At 49.1% G+C, this 18,500-nt stretch overlaps 1 protein-coding gene across 1 annotated transcript in view; it reads right to left on the reverse strand.

Annotated features, from left to right (window-relative positions):
• INPP5E (inositol polyphosphate-5-phosphatase E) overlaps window positions 1-18,138 on the reverse strand; it is an 84,292-nt gene extending 66,154 nt beyond the window's left edge. The window contains exons 1-3 of the mRNA XM_068249123.1: window positions 18,060-18,138; window positions 9,943-10,888; window positions 4,378-4,501 (exon numbers count right to left, since the gene is read on the reverse strand). Coding sequence (XP_068105224.1) covers window positions 4,378-4,501; window positions 9,943-10,688 — 870 coding nt within the window. The 5' untranslated portion in view covers window positions 10,689-10,888; window positions 18,060-18,138. The remainder of the gene's footprint in view (window positions 1-4,377; window positions 4,502-9,942; window positions 10,889-18,059) is intronic.
• Window positions 18,139-18,500: the final 362 nt, after the last annotated feature.

Raw genomic sequence — 18,500 nt, forward strand, 5'->3', positions numbered from 1 at the left:
TCATGTTACATCAGCAGCCACATGGGGCGTATGTGTCAGGAAGCGGCAGAGCCAACGGCAGACACCCACAGGTAAAGTATTCATGCATGGAGGGGGGGGGGGGGGGGGGGGGCGGACACATTTTACACTGGGGGACAGCATCAGGGCGGCAAGGCGACATCTCTAAGCCGATTCCCGCAAGATTTCATGCTGAAATCGATCGGGATTCTTCCTGCAGTGTATGGGCTCTCCGATAAGAGAGATCTGTCTCCTGGTCGAATCTGCTCATCATTGCTAGATGTCACTCAGTTAAAGGATACCCGAAGTGACATGTGACATGATGAGACAGACATGGGTATGTACAGTGCCAAGCACACAAATAACTAGGCTGTGTTCCTTTTTTTCTTTCTCTGCCTGAAAGCGTTGAATATCAGGTATATACAGTGGCTTGCAAAAGTATTCGGCCCCCTTTGAAGTTTTCCACATTTTGTCACATTACTGCCACAAACCTGAATCAATTTTATTGGAATTCCACATGAAAGACCAATACAGAGTGGTGTACAGGTGAGGAGTGGAACGAAAATCATACATCGTTCCAAACATTTTTTACAAATCAATAACTGCAAAGTGGTGTGTGCATAATTATTTAGCCCCCTTTGGTCTAAGTGCAGTCAGTTGCCCATAGACATTGCCTGATGAGTGCTAATGACTAAATAGAGTGCACCTGTGTGTAATCTAATGACAGTACAAATACAGCTGCTCTGTGACGGCCTCAGAGGTTGTCTAAGAGAATATCGGGAGCAACAACACCATGAAGTCCAAAGAACACACCAGACAGGTCAGGGATAAAGTTATTGAGAAATTTAAAGCAGGCTTAGGCTACAAAAAGATTTCCAAAGCCTTGAACATCTCACGGAGCACTGTTCAAGCGATCATTCAGAAATGGAAGGAGTATGGCACAACTGTAAACCTACCAAGACAAGGCCGTGTACCTAAACTCACAGGCCGAACAAGGAGAGCGCTGATCAGAAATGCAGTCAAGAGGCCCATGGTGACTCTGGACGAGCTGCAGAGATCTACAGCTCAGGTGGGAGACTCTGTCCATAGGACAACTAATAGTCATGCACTGCACAAAGTTGGCCTTTATGGAAGAGTGGCAAGAAGAAAGGCATTGTTAACAGAAAAGCATAAGAAGTCCCGTTTGCAGTTTGCCACAAGCCATGTGGGGGACACAGCAACCATGTGGAAGAAGGTGCTCTGGTCAGATGAGACCAAAATGGAACTTTTTGGCCAAAATGCAAAACGCTATGTGTGGCGGAAAACTAACACTGCACATCACTCTGAACACACCATCCCCACTGTCAAATATGGTGGTGGCAGCATCATGCTCAGGGGGTGCTTCTCTTCAGCAGGGACAGGGAAGCTGGTCAGAGTTGATGGGAAGATGGATGGAGCCAAATACAGGGCAAACTTGGAAGAAAACCTCTTGAGAGTCTGCAAAAGACTTGAGACTGGGGAGGAGGTTCACCTTCCAGCAGGACAACAACCCTAAACATAAAGCCAGGGCAACAATGGAATGGTTTAAAACAAAACATATACATGTGTTAGAATGGCCCAGTCAAAGTCCAGATCTAAATCCAATCGAGAATCTGTGGCAAGATCTGAAAACTGCTGTTTACAAAGGCTGTCCATCTAATCTGACTGAGCTGGAGCTGTTTTGCAAAGAAGAATGGGCAAGGATTTTCAGGCTCTAGATGTGCAAAGCTGGTAGAGACATACCCTAATAGACTGGCAGCTGTAATTGCAGCAAAAGGTAGTTCTAAGTATTGACGCAGGGGACTGAATAATTACGAACACCCCACTTTGCAGTTATTGATTTGTAAAAAAATGTTTCGAATGATGTATGATTTTTGTTCCACTTCTCACATGTACACCACTTTGTATTGGTCTTTCAGGGGGAATTCCAATAAAATTGATTCATGTTTGTGGCAGTAATGTGACAAAAGGTGGAAAATTTCAAGGGGGCCAAATACTTTTGAAACCCACTGTAAGTGGCTGACTCAATCCTGACTCAGACAGGAAGTGACTACAGTGTGACCTTCACTGATAAGAAACTCCAACTATAAAACACTTTCCTAGCAGAAAATGGCTTCTGAGAGCAGGAAAAAGATAAAAAGGGTAAGATCTTATCAGGGAGGGTCACACTGTAGTCACTTCCTGTCTAAGTCAGGACTGAGTCAGCCACTTACAGCAGCACTGAAAAGGCTTGGTGTTTCTCTAACAGTTTCACAGCATCAGAACTTCTTACCCAAGCCTAATTTTTAGCTGCACAGAAGCTAAGCTCCGCCCCATCAAAGAAAACTGCCCGGGCATTTTTCTCCTGATGCTGTGCAAAGCATGATGGGATTTCTGATGTTGTTGTTCTCGTTGCCTAGCAGCTGGGAGAGGTGCTCAGAACACAGGACAGTTGGAACTGTGTCTCATGCTCCCTGTCACCTCCTTTCAACCAAAAAGATGGCTGCCCTCATGAAATCACAAACATATGCCTGTTCTTTTAAAACAGGTTGGGTAAGAGATTATATTGCCTATCTATTTTAATTACCATAATTAATGTAACTTAATGACAGTATGCTTGTTTAGGCTGGAGTTCCTCTGGTTCCCTTTAAGTTGATTAAGTTATGTGTTTACCTTTGTTTCACAAATGCTGCCAGAGTTCAATAGCTCTGGACACTGAGGAAGTCTCTGTATGTTACATTCACTTTTGTACGGTTCTGATCCAGTTCTGTATAAGGGCCGGTTCACACTTGTTTTTAATACGTATCCGCCGCTCCGTTTTTGGGCCCGGACTAAAACCGGAGCCACGGATTCCAATGTAAAAAAACAGAAGCCGTCTTCACTCAATAAAAAACGTCTCCGTGGGCGATCCGGTATGAAAACTGAATGGAGAGCCCGGACTAGTCAGGACTTCACAGACCGCACATGGATACGGATTCACAGAGGGGTAGTGGCAGGCAATGCAAAAACGGATCTCCCCCTACACAGACACGGAAACGGAGGGAGATCCGGATTGCCTACTGCCTGCTCCTCCCCTCAGCAAAGGTGTCCCAGATAGGCTGGAGGGGAAAGCAGCTAGAAGAGGGGCAGGGGGCACAGCGGCTCACCTGGGTCCCCGCTACCCCTACAGCTATTTGTGCAAGTGTAATGTATGCAGCGAGCAGGGAAGCTTTGCTTCCTCCACTCGCCGGGTGACTTCCTGCAATGCAGCCCACTGAAGTATAGAGGGCGCCATTGCAGGAAGTCACACAGCGAGCGGAGGAAGGAAGGAAGGTAATTGCTACCCCGCTCGCTGCATTCATCACATTTGCGCAAATAGCTGGAGGGGGAGCGGGAGACCCAGGTGAGGGGGGGGGGGGGGGCAACCCCTAACTGCCATTGTGCCCGCTGCCCCCCTCCGGTTTAGCCCCCCCCCCCCCCCCCCCCCCCCCCCCCACGGCCAGGGCTGGGGATAGGTTTCCACGGACTGGAAACGTAAAGGACATTTTGCAAACTTTACGCAAACAGAGGGAAAAAATGTTTTTTGAAAAACGGATCCGTTTGACACAGATCCTATCTGGAACAGCTCTAGTGTGGGCCGAGCCTAATGCCTGAAGAAGATACCTAATGTTTGGAAAGTTTGCAATAATCCCCGTACAGTTAGTCATTAAAAGTATCACCGGAAACAAAGTTTGTTGGTTGGATGCCTGCAGGTGTGTACAGGAGTCAGTGATTTGTTAGCCCCACCTCCCCTTCCTGGGGAAGCCAATCAGCACGTTAGGGATTCTATAATTAATCCTAGGCATCAGAGACGGTCAGAGAGGCGCTAGTGATTCTGAGTCCAGCCAAATTTTATGAAGCTTGGAAACAGACAAATCAAATACAGCAGCAGATATTTCTAATTGGTCCAATTCTACAGGTGCCCATGTATCAGGCGATGTATGGGCAGATCGAACAAGTGACAGATCTATCTCTCTGTGATTGAACCTGGGGTGATGGAGGAGGAGACTGGGAGTCGTGGCGGAGGGACAGGTGAGATTCTACACCACACCGGCAACAGGGGGAGGGTATTTACACTTAGGGGCGGGCAAGGCCGGCATTGTGTGTCTGTTGTTGCGATATCGAACCCCATTACTGATGCACACATGATCGATCACTGGGTCATATCATCGATCAGGCATGCTTGCGCACCAAACCTAATCCAATTTGAGAAAATTATCAAAATCGGACGGTTGATCGGGTCACAAGATTGGTAGATGTATGACCACCATAACATAAAATTTGCATCATCTTGAAATTCACAGCCATCTCTAGTCCTGAAGATGAACATCCCCGCGTGGAGGTGTTTAGTGTATTTTCAGTTACCTTCCTCCCCTGCATGTTCCAGGTAGCGATGTACACGCCCATCCGCCTGTCGGGGAAGTACCGGTCCAGTTCCTCCGCCCCCAGCAAGGCTCCGCTGGCCAATAGGCTGCCCTCCAGATAGCTCCTGTGGATGCAGAGCAGCGAGTGAGGCATCAGTGTCCCCTATATGTCACTATGGCAACCAACGACACTGCAAATAGACTAAAGACTGGTACATGCCACGCAATTCTAACTCACGATCCTATTATCTTCTTAAGCCCAATCTACACGATACAATTCTTTGTACCATTCTATTTACGATCCGATTAAATCCGACATGTCCGATCGGGATTCGTTTCAATTCGATTTGCCATTTCAAAACAATGGTAAATCTAACTGAATCGAATACTGATCGGATATATCAGATTTAATCAGATTGTAAATAGAATAGTAATCGAATCGCACAAAGAATTTTATCATGTAGATTGGGCTTTATTGATCAAAAATGAATCAAAAGCATGTACACATGGACAACAATCAATATTTTGATCTTGTTATTGGTCCCTGAAAGTAAACTTTATACTTTTATCCAATCTGATCTTTTTCTCCATTGGAAAAAATGATCTGAAGTATAAATTGCATAGTGTGTGCCAATCTGATACAACAGCTACCCCCGCTCCCTTCTTCCCTCCATTGTAAAATTTTGATAGCCTGCCACACATTATAAGATCTGGTAAACAATCAGTATCTCCTGGATCTCGCTTGCCTGCCTACCATCTTCTCCCACTTGATATTAGACTGGATTTTAGCAAAGATCAGATCTATTATCGGTCACAGAACAGAACTCCCGCCTCCAAGTATGCGCCTGCCCTCCAGTACACTGCCCCCCCCCCCATATGCTCCCACCCTTAAGTACACTCCCTCCCATATGCTCCCGCCCTTCAGTACACTCCCCCCAGCATACTCCCGCCTCCAAGTATGCGCCTGCCCTCCTGTATGCGCCTGCCCTCCAGTACACTCCCCCCCACATGCTCCCGCCCTCCAGTACACTCCCCCCAGCATACTCCCGCCTCCAAGTATGCACCTGCCCTCCTGTATGCACCTGCCCTCCAGTACACTGCCCCCCCCCCATATGCTCCCACCCTGCAGTACACTCCCTTGTATGCCCTGTTGTTCCAGTACAACCCCCCCCCCCCCCCCGATATGCTTTCGTCCTCCAGTACTCTCCTACCACCCAGTATGCTCCTGCCCCCCTCATATTCTCCCGCCTCCTAGTATGCTCCCTCCCCCCCATGGTCCCACCCTTCAGTACACTTCCACCTCCCAGTATGCTTCCCACCATGTTCCTGCCCTCGCCAGTAGATAAAAAAAATGGCCTTCCTCAATCAATGTTCGATTGATAAAAGGGCAAAACACTGATTTTGAGGTCCTAAACCAGGCATGGGCAAACTTGGCCCTCCAGCTGTTAAGGAACTACAAGTTCCACAATGCATTTGCCTTTATGAGTCATGACTGTGGCTGTCAGACTCCTGCAATGCATTGTGGGACTTGTAGTTCCTTAACAGCTGGAGGGCCAAGTTTGCCCATGCCTGGCCTAAACGCTCAAGTTAAGGTTTTCATTGACAGTAATTCTCAGCCTTCCTATGAGGGAATATTGGGCCTGTTTTCTAGCTCTCTCTCTCTCTCTCTCTCCTCCACCCCCTCTGCATCTCATTCTCTCTCTGCTGCTGCTCTATCTTCTAGCTCTCTCTCCCCAGTGCTCTCTCTCCTCCACCCCCTCTGTGTGTCATTCTCTCTCTGCTGCTGCTCTGTCTTCTAGCTCTCTCTCTCTCCTCCACCCCCTCTGCATCTCATTCGCTCTCTGCTGCTGCTGCTGTCTTCTAGCTCATTCTCCCCAGCGCTCTTTCTCTCTCCTCCACCCCCTCTGCGTCTCATTCTCTCTCTGCTGCTGCTGCTGTCTTCTAGCTCATTCTCCCCAGCGCTCTCTCTCTCTCCTCCACCCCCTCTGCGTCTCATTCTCTCTCTGCTGCTGCTCTGTCTTCTAGCTCTCTCTCTCTCCTCCACCCCCTCTGCATCTCATTCGCTCTCTGCTGCTGCTGCTGTCTTCTAGCTCATTCTCCCCAGCGCTCTCTCTCTCTCCTCCACCCCCTCTGTGTGTAATTCTCTCTCTGCTGCTGCTCTCTCTCTCTCCTCCACCCCCTCTGCATCTCATTGTCTCTCTGCTGCCGCTCTGTCTTCTAGCTCTCTCTCCCCAGCGCTCTCTCTCTCTCCTCCACCCCCTCTGCGTCTCATTCTCTCTCTGCTGCTGCTGCTGTCTTCTAGCTCATTCTCCCCAGCGCTCTTTCTCTCTCCTCCACCCCCTCTGCGTCTCATTCTCTCTCTGCTGCTGCTCTGTCTTCTAGCTCTCTCTCTCTCCTCCACCCCCTCTGCATCTCATTCGCTCTCTGCTGCTGCTGCTGTCTTCTAGCTCATTCTCCCCAGCGCTCTCTCTCTCTCCTCCACCCCTTCTGTGTGTAATTCTCTCTCTGCTGCTGCTCTCTCTCTCTCTCTCTCCTCCACCCCCTCTGCATCTCATTGTCTCTCTGCTGCCGCTCTGTCTTCTAGCTCTCTCTCCCCAGCGCTCTCTCTCTCTCCTCCACCCCCTCTGTGTGTCATTCTCTCTCTGCTGCTGCTCTGTCTTATAGCTCATTCTCCCCAGCGCTCTCTCTCTCTCCTCCACCCCCTCTGCATCTCATTCGCTCTCTGCTGCTGCTGCTGTCTTCTAGCTCATTCTCCCCAGCGCTCTCTCTCTCTCCTCCACCCCCTCTGCGTCTCATTCTCTCTCTGCTGCTGCTCTGTCTTATAGCTCATTCTCCCCAGCGCTCTCTCTCTCTCCTCCACCCCCTCTGCGTCTCATTCTCTCTCTGCTGCTGCTCTGTCTTATAGCTCATTCTCCCCAGCGCTCTCTCTCTCTCTCCTCCACCCCCTCTGCATCTCATTCTCTCTCCGCTGCCGCTCTGTCTTATAGCTCATTCTCCCCAGCGCTCTCTCTCTCCTCCACCCCCTCTGCGTCTCATTATCTCTCTGCTGCCGCTCTGTCTTATAGCTCATTCTCCCCAGCGCTCTCTCTCTCTCCTCCACTCCCTCTGCGTCTCATTCTCTCTCTGCTGCCGCTCTGTCTTATAGCTCTCACTCCCCAGCGCTCTCTCTCTCTCCTCCACCCCCTCTGTGTCTCATTCTCTCTCTGCTGCCGCTCTGTCTTATAGCTCTCTCTCCCAAGCGCTCTCTCTCGCTCCCTTATTTCTATAAACCTCCTCTGTCTCTCTCTCCCCTCCCTCTCTTTATAAGTGGCTGGATGGTGTAATGGTTAAGGGCTCTGCCTCTGACACAGGAGACCAGGGTTCGAATCTCGGCTCTGCCTGTTCAGTAAGCCAGCACCTATTCAGTAGGGGACCTTGGGCAAGTCTTCCTAACACTGCTACTGCCTATAGAGCGCCTCCTAGTGGCTGCAGCTCTGGCGTTTTGAGTCCGCCAGGAGAAAAGCACAATATAAATGTTATTTGTCTTATAAACCTCCTCTGTCTCTCTCCCAGACTGCCTCTCTGCTCGGTCACTTGCTACGTGCCAGAAGCCTACACAGCAGTCTTTCCATATCCCCAGATTGACCCTCTTCTTGCAATTTGTCCCTTAACTAAACAATGGAAATACACGTTTCCTTACACTGCCTTTATCTCGAGTGGCTGGACGCTCCCTGGAGTCAGGTAGCTAAAGCCTAATACACACCATGCAAGTTTACTTCACATTCTATGTCTGATCGAGAGAAAGATCAGATAACAAAAATACACAGCCCACTGACTGCCATCGACCAATCCCTTTCTCAATCAGATGCAGATCAGACATGCTGGAAACAATGGAAATACTGGATATCCTTCCGCGTGTTTATAGCCTTTCACTCCATTTGCAATCAATATCCAATCGGAAAAATGATCAGAAATCTGACCGAAAATTAAAAAAAAAAAAACGAGAAAAAAAAACAAAACACACATACATGTGTTTGTTGGCTTTTTTTTATATCCAATCAAATCCAATTTTTTCTCAATTGGAAATAAAATCTTAAAGCGGACCTGAACTCAGAACTTCCTCTCTGCTCTAAAAGATAAGCAACAGCATAATAACATTTAAAGAAAAACATGTCTTTGTTACAGCTGATACAAATCCTGCAATAAATCTGCAGTGTGTCTACTTCCTGCTTTCATGGAGGCAGACATATGGTTAACATCTTGTGTTTATAAATTAGCTACTTTACCATGCCAGAGGAGATTCCTGAACTGACACAGCTGAGAGATCAAATAACACTTGTGATTAGTCACAGATGGGGGGGAATTAGAAAGGCTAAACTCTCTAAATACATACAGGGTGCACTTCTCTGTGTTTTCCTTCTGTCCTGTGCAAGAGTTCAGGTCCACTTTAAGTAAAACTACATGGTGTGTACCAGCCTTTAATCTCCCTGAAAATCTTCTAGCAGATTCGATCATGTTCATAGAATTTGCTGTACATCTTTTACCACCAACAAATCCGATCGATCCAATACTGATTGATTTTAGGTAGTTTATCGATTGGCAGTGATGGGATATGTTGGTGGGGGTGACCCTTTGCACTTTCCTGCAGTAAAATCTTATCTCAAGCTGTCTCTCATCGTTTCTTGGCCGTTAAAGTGCTACAGAAAACAGGACTGTCTTCAGCTCAGAGAAGCTCTTTTGCATAGATAACAACTAAAGTTTCTTAACTCTTCCTATACTGGAAATCAATATGAGACTGGTTTCTGTGCTACTAAGGGCCTGTACACACTGCTGCGCTTTTAAAATCGCATGCACTTTTTGAATCGCATGCCTTCATGAGAATAGTAAAAGCGCATCGCACCAGTGTGTACAGGTCTTCACGATTTTCATTATTTTCAAAAGACCTTGCGATTAAAAATTGCATGCGATTTGAAAAGCGCAGCAGTGTGTACAGGACCTGCTCTATTCTATTCTTTTCTATTTCTCTTTAAACGCACACAGGGTGCATTTCTCTAGGTTTCCTTCTGTCCTGGGCAAGAGTTCAGGTCCTCTTTAAGGATCATTAAAAACAGAATAGAGAAATGGTATTAGACAAAAAACTAGTAGGGGGCAGATACATTTTCACACTGCAGTAACCAGGCGATAGTTGGGATCCTACCCCTGCTGTGCAGCATAGAGGTGCACCTACCTGTCTCGGACATCCTTGGAGCGGATGGGGGTGAGCAGGCTGTAGGTGGAGCGGAGGGAGTCGTTGGAGCAGATGGGGGTGAGGACCTACCTGTCTCGGACATCCTTGGAGCAGATAGGGGTGAGCAGGCTGTAGGTGGAGCGGAGGGAGTCGTTGGAGCAGATGGGGGTGAGGACCTACCTGTCTCGGACATCCTTGGAGCGGATGGGGGTGAGCAGGCTGTATGTGGAGCGGAGCGAGTCGTTGGAGCAGATGGGGGTGAGGACCTACCTGTCTCGGACATCCTTGGAGCGGATGGGGGTGAGCAGGCTGTAGGTGGAGCGGAGGGAGTCGTTGGAGCAGATGGGGGTGAGGACCTACCTGTCTCGGACATCCTTGGAGCGGATGGGGGTGAGCAGGCTGTATGTGGAGCGGAGCGAGTCGTTGGAGCAGTGCTCGCATGCCCTGCTGTGTAGCCGGGTGTCGCTGAGGCTGCTGCTATGCCGGAGTCCTTGTTTCTGCTTGTAATCTTTGTAATCTGGATCTATCTTATTAGCCGTCCTCAGCGCCCTGGACGCAACGTTAAACTCCAACTGGGGCAAAGGTTGCGAGGGCTTTACCTGTGCCAGGCGAGGTTTAGATTTAGATGAGGGCTTGACTCTGGCAGAGGAGGAGGCCTTGCCCGCTCTGCCAGCGCCGCGTTCAGCCATCCCCCCCAAGATGAAGCGATTGCTCCCCTGGTCGCTGGATCCCGTCCAGTCCTCAGTGCCTGCGGCTTCCTGGAGGGAGCCTGAGGATGACCCAGATTCATTCGGGTCAGTTAAGCTCCCCTGACTCGTCTTAAATCTCCTTTGCCAGCTTTTCTCGTCCAGGGAAAAAGCTCTCTCCAGTTTGGGCAGCCTCGGTTTCGGCCCTTCAGGAGGCCGGGGCATAACCTGATGTTTGTGGTTCCTGGTGTCTCCAGAGTTGTCCTCCAGGTCCCCTTGTGACGCCTGGTTCTGGGACTGCAGCCACTCTCTGATCCCCTCATTTTTGTTCTGTTCTTCCACGTTCACCAGGTCACCAGAACCAGACACCTGCGCCCCACTGACCTCAGGTAAGTTCTGAAGGTCCATCGTCATGGGCATGATTGGTGGCTTCACCTGTTTCCTTCACCGATGACCATGGTGGGAAGCCGACACGGCCGCTGGTGGCGAATCTGCAAGGAGTCAAAATGGCCGAAGGATGGCCAACGTCAGCGGCGGTGTGTTATAGGCAGAACGAAGCGGTACGGGGTGACGTGTGACGGCAAGTTTCATCGTGAATGACTCCGCTTATCCAGGTCTTTCTGATGAGATGAGAAGAATAAAAGTGAAAAGTTAAACGTTGTCATTCAGAGAGAAGTTTACGATGATGTCTGGTTTGGTTTCTCACTCAGACTATTCTGATGATCACAGCTCACATCCAGGACTAGACCTCTGCTCCTTCCGCCTGCTCTGTTCCTATAGATACAGCCACCCCAGGAGTCTGGACTCCGGAGATATCTCCTGCCAATGAGACGACACTACGCACTCTGTACTCTCTGCAGGGTGTGATGGACCCAGGAGCTCCCATTACATACATTTCACCCGTACAATCCCAGCACCTCTATTACACCAGATTAAATATACCGCAAGTTAGGGAACATTTCACCGAACTAACGGAAAGTCTACCAGCTTGCAGAGAGCTTGTAACAGAACGCTGGGAGTCTTATTACCAAATCCCTTCCCACATGGGCTAATAAGGCATTTTGTGTTTGCTTTGCATCGATAGAAGGGCACATTTTCTTTTACTTAAAGATCAGCAGGACTGCCAGGCAACTGGTATTTTTTAAAAGGAAATACATATGGCAGCTTACATAGGTCTCACATCTCAGGTTCCTTTTAAATCATACTTTGGTAGAGAATACAGAGGAGGCGGCCATGATAGATCAGCAGCTTTATCCCCCTGCAGGAGAGTCATGTGACTACACAGCACAGCTCCATGTTTCCAGTAACAGAGGGGATTATGGGAGGGAATACAGAGGAGGCAGCCATGATGGATCAGCAGCTTTATCCTCCTGCAGGAGAGTCATGTGACTACACAGCACAGCTCCATGTTTCCAGTAACAGGGGACTATGGGAGAGAATACAGAGGAGGCAGCCATGATGGATCAGCAGCGTTATCCCCCTGCAGGAGAGTCATGTGACTACACAGCACAGCTCCATGTTTCCAGTAACAGAGGGGATTATGGGAGGGAATACAGAGGAGGCAGCCATGATGGATCAGCAGCTTTATCCTCCTGCAGGAGAGTCATGTGACTACACAGCACAGCTCCATGTTTCCAGTAACAGGGGACTATGGGAGGGAATACAGAGGAGGCAGCCATGATGGATCAGCAGCTTTATCCTCCTGCAGGAGAGTCATGTGACTACACAGCACAGCTCCATGTTTCCAGTAACAGAGGGGATTATGGGAGGGAATACAGAGGAGGCAGCCATGATGGATCAGCAGCTTTATCCTCCTGCAGGAGAGTCATGTGACTACACAGCACAGCTCCATGTTTCCAGTAACAGGGGATTATGGGAGGGAATACAGAGGAGGCAGCCATGATAGATCAGCAGCTTTATCCCCCTGCAGGAGAGTCATGTGACTGCACAGCACAGCTCCATGTTTCCAGTAACAGGGGATTATGGGAGGGAATACAGAGGAGGCAGCCATGATGGATCAGCAGCTTTATCCTCCTAAAAGCTAACCAGAACTAAGGAGAAAAAATACTTAGATACTTAAAGTGAACCAGAGACGAAGCACCCTCATGTATTTTACCATATATATCAGTGGGAACATTAGAGAAAACACCTACCCTGCTCTCTGTTTCATCCTTCACTGCTCAGCCTGCTTGTTATTAGCCCTGATAAAATCTCCGACTAAGCATTCAGTCTGGCTTTGTTCAGGAATCATTATAGCTGAGTCATGATAGCAGAGCCAGAAGGGGGCAGGCTTGGGCTTGAAAAGACATCAGAGAAGACAGACTCAGCTATAATGATTCCTGAGCAAAGCCAGACTGAATGCTCAGTGGGGGATTTTATCAGGGCTGATAACAAGCAGGCTGAGCAAGAGCAGGGTAGGTGTTTTCTCTAATGTTCCAACTGATATATATGGTGAAAATACATGAGGGTGCTTCATCTCTGGTTCACTTTAAAGCACATCTGAGGTGAGAGTGATATGGAGACTGTCATATTTATTTTCTTTTATGCGATACTAGTTCCCTGGCTGTCAGGTGCATGTTGGGTTGTCTTTTTTTTTTGCTTCTTAATTTCCCCTCAGACTTAAAGAGACACTGAAGCGAGACTAAATCTCGCTTCAGCTCTCATATATAGCAGGGGCATGTGTGCCCCTGCTAAAACGCCGCTATCCCGCGGCTGAACGAGGGTCCCTGACCCCCAACCCACCCCCCGCAAACCTTGGTCGTCTTCTTGGTCGCAGATTAGCCCTTCCTAGAGGCAGGGCTAACGGCTGCAGCCCTGCCTCACAACGCGTCTATCAGACGCGCATCGCCGCCTCTCCCCCGCCCCTCTCAGTGAAGGAAGACTGAGAGGGGCGGGGGAGAAGCGGAGATACGCGCTGACAGACGCGCGTGGGGCAGGGCTGCGGCGGTTAGCCCTGCCCCAATGCGGAAGCGCTCCCCCGCATTACGGAGGGGATTTGGGGGAACAGGGACCCCCGTTAAGCCGTGGGATAGCGGCGGTTTAGCAGGGGCACACGTGCCCCTGCTAGCTATGAGGTCTGAAGCGAGATCTATTCTCGCTTCAGACTCTCTTTAACTAATGTACTGAAGCAAAAAAGGACAACCCAGCATGCCCTGCAACTTCCTTTGTGCGGCAATGTACCAAATAAGAGTCAGGTAAACTGGGGAATGATCATTTATAAACAAGAAAAGTAATAGAGATTTTAACTTTTGGATTGCCTGATTAGCATCCTTATTACTTGTTTACCAGATAAAAATAAAGAAGTGATTTTTGATTTTATGCCCGACAGTTACACTTTAACCACTTCCCTACCACGCTATTTTGTGCTGATCGGTGCTGCGTGGGCTCTCCAGCCCGCAGCACCGATCAGCTAGCAGCCAGGCCGATCAGACTTCCCCCCTTTTTTCCCCACTAGGGGGATGTCCTGCTGGGGGGGTCTGATCGCCGCCGGCTGCTTGCGCTTGCGGGGGGGGGGCTCTTCAAAGCCCCCCTCTGCAGCGCTTCCTGGCCTCCTTCCCCTTCCCTCCCTCTCCCTCCCCCTGTGAGCGGCGCAGGACGGATTTCCGTCCTGCGCCTGATGGGATAGGCTTTAGCCTATCAGATGCCGGTGATCCCCGGCCAATCAGAGGCCGGGGATCACCGATCTCCTCTACGGCGCTGCTGCGCAGCAGCGCCGTATACATGTAAACACCGGGGAAGATCTTCCCCGTGTGTTTACATTTACCCTGCGAGCCGCCGATCGGCTCGCAGGGTGTTCACGGAGACACCCTCCGGGAACTGACATGGAACGGCCACTCATACGAGCGGCCGTTTCCATGGAATACACTTCAGGATTCAGGGGCGTGTATATACGCTCCGAGAATCCGGAAGTGGTTAAGGTTTGCTTTAAGGTACAGTGCTTTGATATAGTGAGATGGATGTCTGACATCCTGGTCATTCTCAGACCTCCTATACTGTAATACTGTGTTCCCGACAGTGCAGACCCCAGATAGTCTCTTGTGCACCCAGCGGTGTGGGCTTCTGAGATCTCTACCTGTTCAGTAGTCTGTATGTCGGACAGATGGGAGGCTGTAATACTGTATAATAGGATTATTGGAGGAAAATCCCCAGACTGCACATGGCAGTCTCCCCTCCAGCTCTCATGTAATATTAAGTGTGTTATGTAGCCAGGCAAACATACAATTATCACATGTCCTTGTGTCAATACAGCCACTTCCTGAACAACCACAAACAAACACTACTCAACACGAGATCAGCAAACAGGATCTCTCATTTATAAAGCGTTAATCTATTACACAGCACCTTACTGGCACATGACAAAATGAGGAGTGACTATGAAACAGAGGATGATAATGCTTAAAGCAGGAGGATTAGCCTTACTATGCCAGGGAAAAACACATATATAAGTAGATAAATACTTGATCTACTTACATAACACATGTATTGTACTGTCCATGTTTTGATTTCAGTGAATGTTATATAATAAATGAAGAGAATTCTGTTCCTGGTGGGAACCATGTATTTTGCCCACAGTTTGAGGCTAAATACTGATGTCATTTCTTCCCTTAACTTTTTTCTTTTCTCCTCCAATCGTTGAGTCACCTGAAGGTAGCCATACACTGGTCGATTTGCCATCAGATTCGACCAACAGACAGATCCCTATCTGATCGAATCTGATCAGAGAGGGATCGTATGGCTGCCTTTACTGCAAACAGATTGTGAACCGATTTCAGCCTGAAACCGATCACAATCTGTTGTGGTTGTGGTGGTAACCCCCGTCCCCCCCCCCCCCCCGCATACATTACCTGCTCCGCCGGCACGACTCCCGGGTCTCCGCTCTTCTTCTCCGTCTCCGCTCTGGTCTCCGGCATGCTTCCCTTCTTCCTGTCTGGGGGAAGTTTAAACAGTAGAGCGCCCTCTACTGTTTAAACTACCTGCCGGGACAGGAAGAAGGGAAGCATGCCGGAGACCAGAGCAGAGCGGAGACCGAGGAGTTGCGCCGGCAGAGCAGGTAATGTATTGCAGCTCTATTGCGTCGGTCGTCGGGCACTCGAACGCCGCTAGCGATGCGCTCTTTACCCGCGGGCGATCGACGGTTATTTTCCGCACAGCGTGATCGACGGGATCGGACGGAATGGATCGAAATTCGGCGTGTAGCGTGAACGATTGGCAGCAGATTCGATTCCAGTGATCGAATCTGCTGTCGAAACGGCGGCAAATCGGGCCAGTGTATGGCCAGCTTAAGCCTTGCTTGTAAACAAGTGAGCAGAGGATCATGTTTCAGCTAGGCAGGGAAATAAAGGGAAGATGAAGAATATATTATAGATAAAAAGAACCCACAGCATGCAACTGTTTGGCAATGGTAATTAAAGGGCCAGTGCTCCTAAAGTATGTGATAACTCCAAACCATAACAGCAGAAAAAGTTTTGAAAGTTTTCAATGCAGGATTAGCATCTTTATCACTTTATACACTCAGACCAAGTGCTGTTGAAATTAGATTTTTATGGTAACAATCCTGCTTTAATACAAGGCTACAATGGTGCATAAATTGATTTTTTTGAGGTTGCAGCACGAGTCACTAGAATCAGATATAACAGCGGGTGAAACACAAGAGAATAGCTGTCTGTATCTCTTTTGCTGCTGGATTACAAATTCTAGCACATGTATGCTTTGCTTAATATACCGTAGTACTGTCTGCTGAAAAAACTCATTTTGTGTTCAGAAGCAGCCTTTGATGTATAATGCATTTGATGTTATTCAAAAATAACATTTGAATTTGCAGTCAGCTCAGACATCACTTGTGTGTCATACTGATGGCCTGTAGGACTTGGAGCTATGCAGGTGACAGTAGAAGGGGAGGGGTGGTTATATTGGGGTGATAGTAAGGGGGTAGGCCAGGGTTACTGACCTGCGGGTGATATGATTCATTCATGGGTTACTGCATGGGGAGGAGAGATTATGGCGCTGATCTAGTTGAGGGGGACCCTGCTTGTGGCAATATGGCCGAGAACACTAATTGGTAAGAGATAGGGGACCCAGCGGGAAACACTATATACACCTACAAAAGAATAGGTTTAGTAGTTCCGTGAGCTGGGGCGGTAGCCGATGCGCGGAGCAGTGCTTTTCAGCGCTGCTAAATTTGGGCGCAGCCGGCGCCTCCATAGACTACAATAGGAATCACTCCTATTGCAGCGCTCAGTGAGTAACGTCGGCTCCGTCAGAAGACTGAGCCGAGGTTGATTAAAAAACACAATAATTCTGCCTCCAGCAATCGCTGGAAGCCGAATTATTTCATTCCCCCACTATCAATGGCGGCCTGGAGGAAGAATAGTAATTAAATCGGCCTGGACTTGTGCAGAAGCAGGACCAGCCATATAACAGCTGGATCCTGCGCCCAAGTCTCTCGGCGCCGATTTTAAATGTACTCGCCGATGCGGACACTTTGCCTGAAGGCAAGCGGCTGAAGACCACAGACGAGGGTCCTGGGTCCCCTCATCTAGACTAGCACCATTATGTTGGGGTGATGATATAGAGGGGTACTTATATTGGGGTGACAGAAGGCAGAGGGAGGAGTCATGGTATGGAGAGGGGTAGTGGTGATGATAGATAGGGGAGGTATGTTGGGGTGATTATATGGAGGTGATGGGGAAGGTTAGTTATGTTGGGATGATGGGAGACAGATGATGATATATGGGGGGGGGGGGTATTTATGCTGGGATGATGGTATATAGGGAAAGAGGCTATTTTGGGGCTGGCAGAGGTATTGCTATAGGTGGAAATGTAGTTATATAAGGTTGGGGTGGTGGAGGAGTAATTGTATATGGGGGGTAGGTATGTTGATGTGGAAGAAAGCATGATATACGGAGAAGCAATAGTTATATTGGGGTCCGTGATATATGGGGGAGGGATAGTTATATTGGGGTCTGTAATGCTATATGGGGGGAGGGTGGATACATTAGTGGGTCAGTGGAAGGGGTACTCTATTGGGGAGGCAGAAGGCAGTGAGAGGAGAGAGGAAAGGTAGTTATATTGGGATGGCAGGAGGAGGGGTGAGGCTATATGGGGGAAGGTATGTTAGGGTGATTATATAGAGGTGATGGAGGGAGGGAGAGGTTAGTTATATTGGGATGGCAGGAGGAGGGGTGAGGCTATATGGGGGAAGGTATGTTAGGGTGATTATATAGAGGTGAGGGAGGGAGAGGTTAGTTATATTGGGATGGGAGGAGGGGTGAGGCTATATGGGGGAAGGTATGTTAGGGTGATTATATAGAGGTGAGGGAGAGGTTAGTTATATTGGGATGGGAGGAGGGGTGAGGCTATATGGGGGAAGGTATGTTAGGGTGATTATATAGAGGTGATGGAGGGAGGGAGAGGTTAGTTATATTGGGGTGATGGTATATATGGAGGGAGAGGTAGTTATATAAGATTGGGAGCAATAGAGGTGGGAGGGGTTATAGGGAGTGGGCAGGTATGTTGGGGTGGATATAGAAGTGATGGTATATGGGGGTGGCAGAGATGTTGCTATAGGTGAAGAGGTAGTTATATAAGATTGGGGTGGCGGGGGAGGGGGTAGTTATATTGGGGTGGCAGAGGGGGGAGGGGTTATGAGCTATGGGGGAGGGCAGGTATGTTGGGCTGATGATGATATGGAGGTGATGGTATATGGGGGGGGGGTCTATATTGGGGCTGGCACAGGGGGAGAGGCAGAGCCTAGCAGTGGGCATTACAGGAAGGTGGGCACTTCTCACTCACCGCAACAGCACCGGAGGGTCTCGGGGATGATAGAGTTCAGAGTCCGGCCTGACAACACCGCGTCATGGAGACGGGGAGGGGCGGAGACGCGGCGCACAGCGGCACCCAGCGGCCGGAGGAAGAATTTGCGGGAGAATATTAGTTATGTGACTCCTACTCAATGTGTGGCCACACAGCGGCACCCAGCGGCCGGATGGGGGAACTGCAGGACATTGTAATGTTGCTTGAAAGCAAAGTGCAGCCAATCAGGCAGGGTTCAATGTTTAACAGTTAAAAATTCTATAGGGTTAGAGACAGATTTCTATCTGATTGAGTCTAATCACAGAAAGATGTTGGCTTTCCATACACAACAGGTAGATTATCGGTCACACGCAAAACGGGCTACGGTAGTCACGGGCAAACCCAGGATTTTCAAGGGGGAGATTCCTGAAACGTCTCCCT

This window comes from Hyperolius riggenbachi, chromosome 8, assembly GCF_040937935.1.
Source record: "Hyperolius riggenbachi isolate aHypRig1 chromosome 8, aHypRig1.pri, whole genome shotgun sequence".
Lineage (NCBI taxonomy): Eukaryota > Metazoa > Chordata > Amphibia > Anura > Hyperoliidae > Hyperolius > Hyperolius riggenbachi.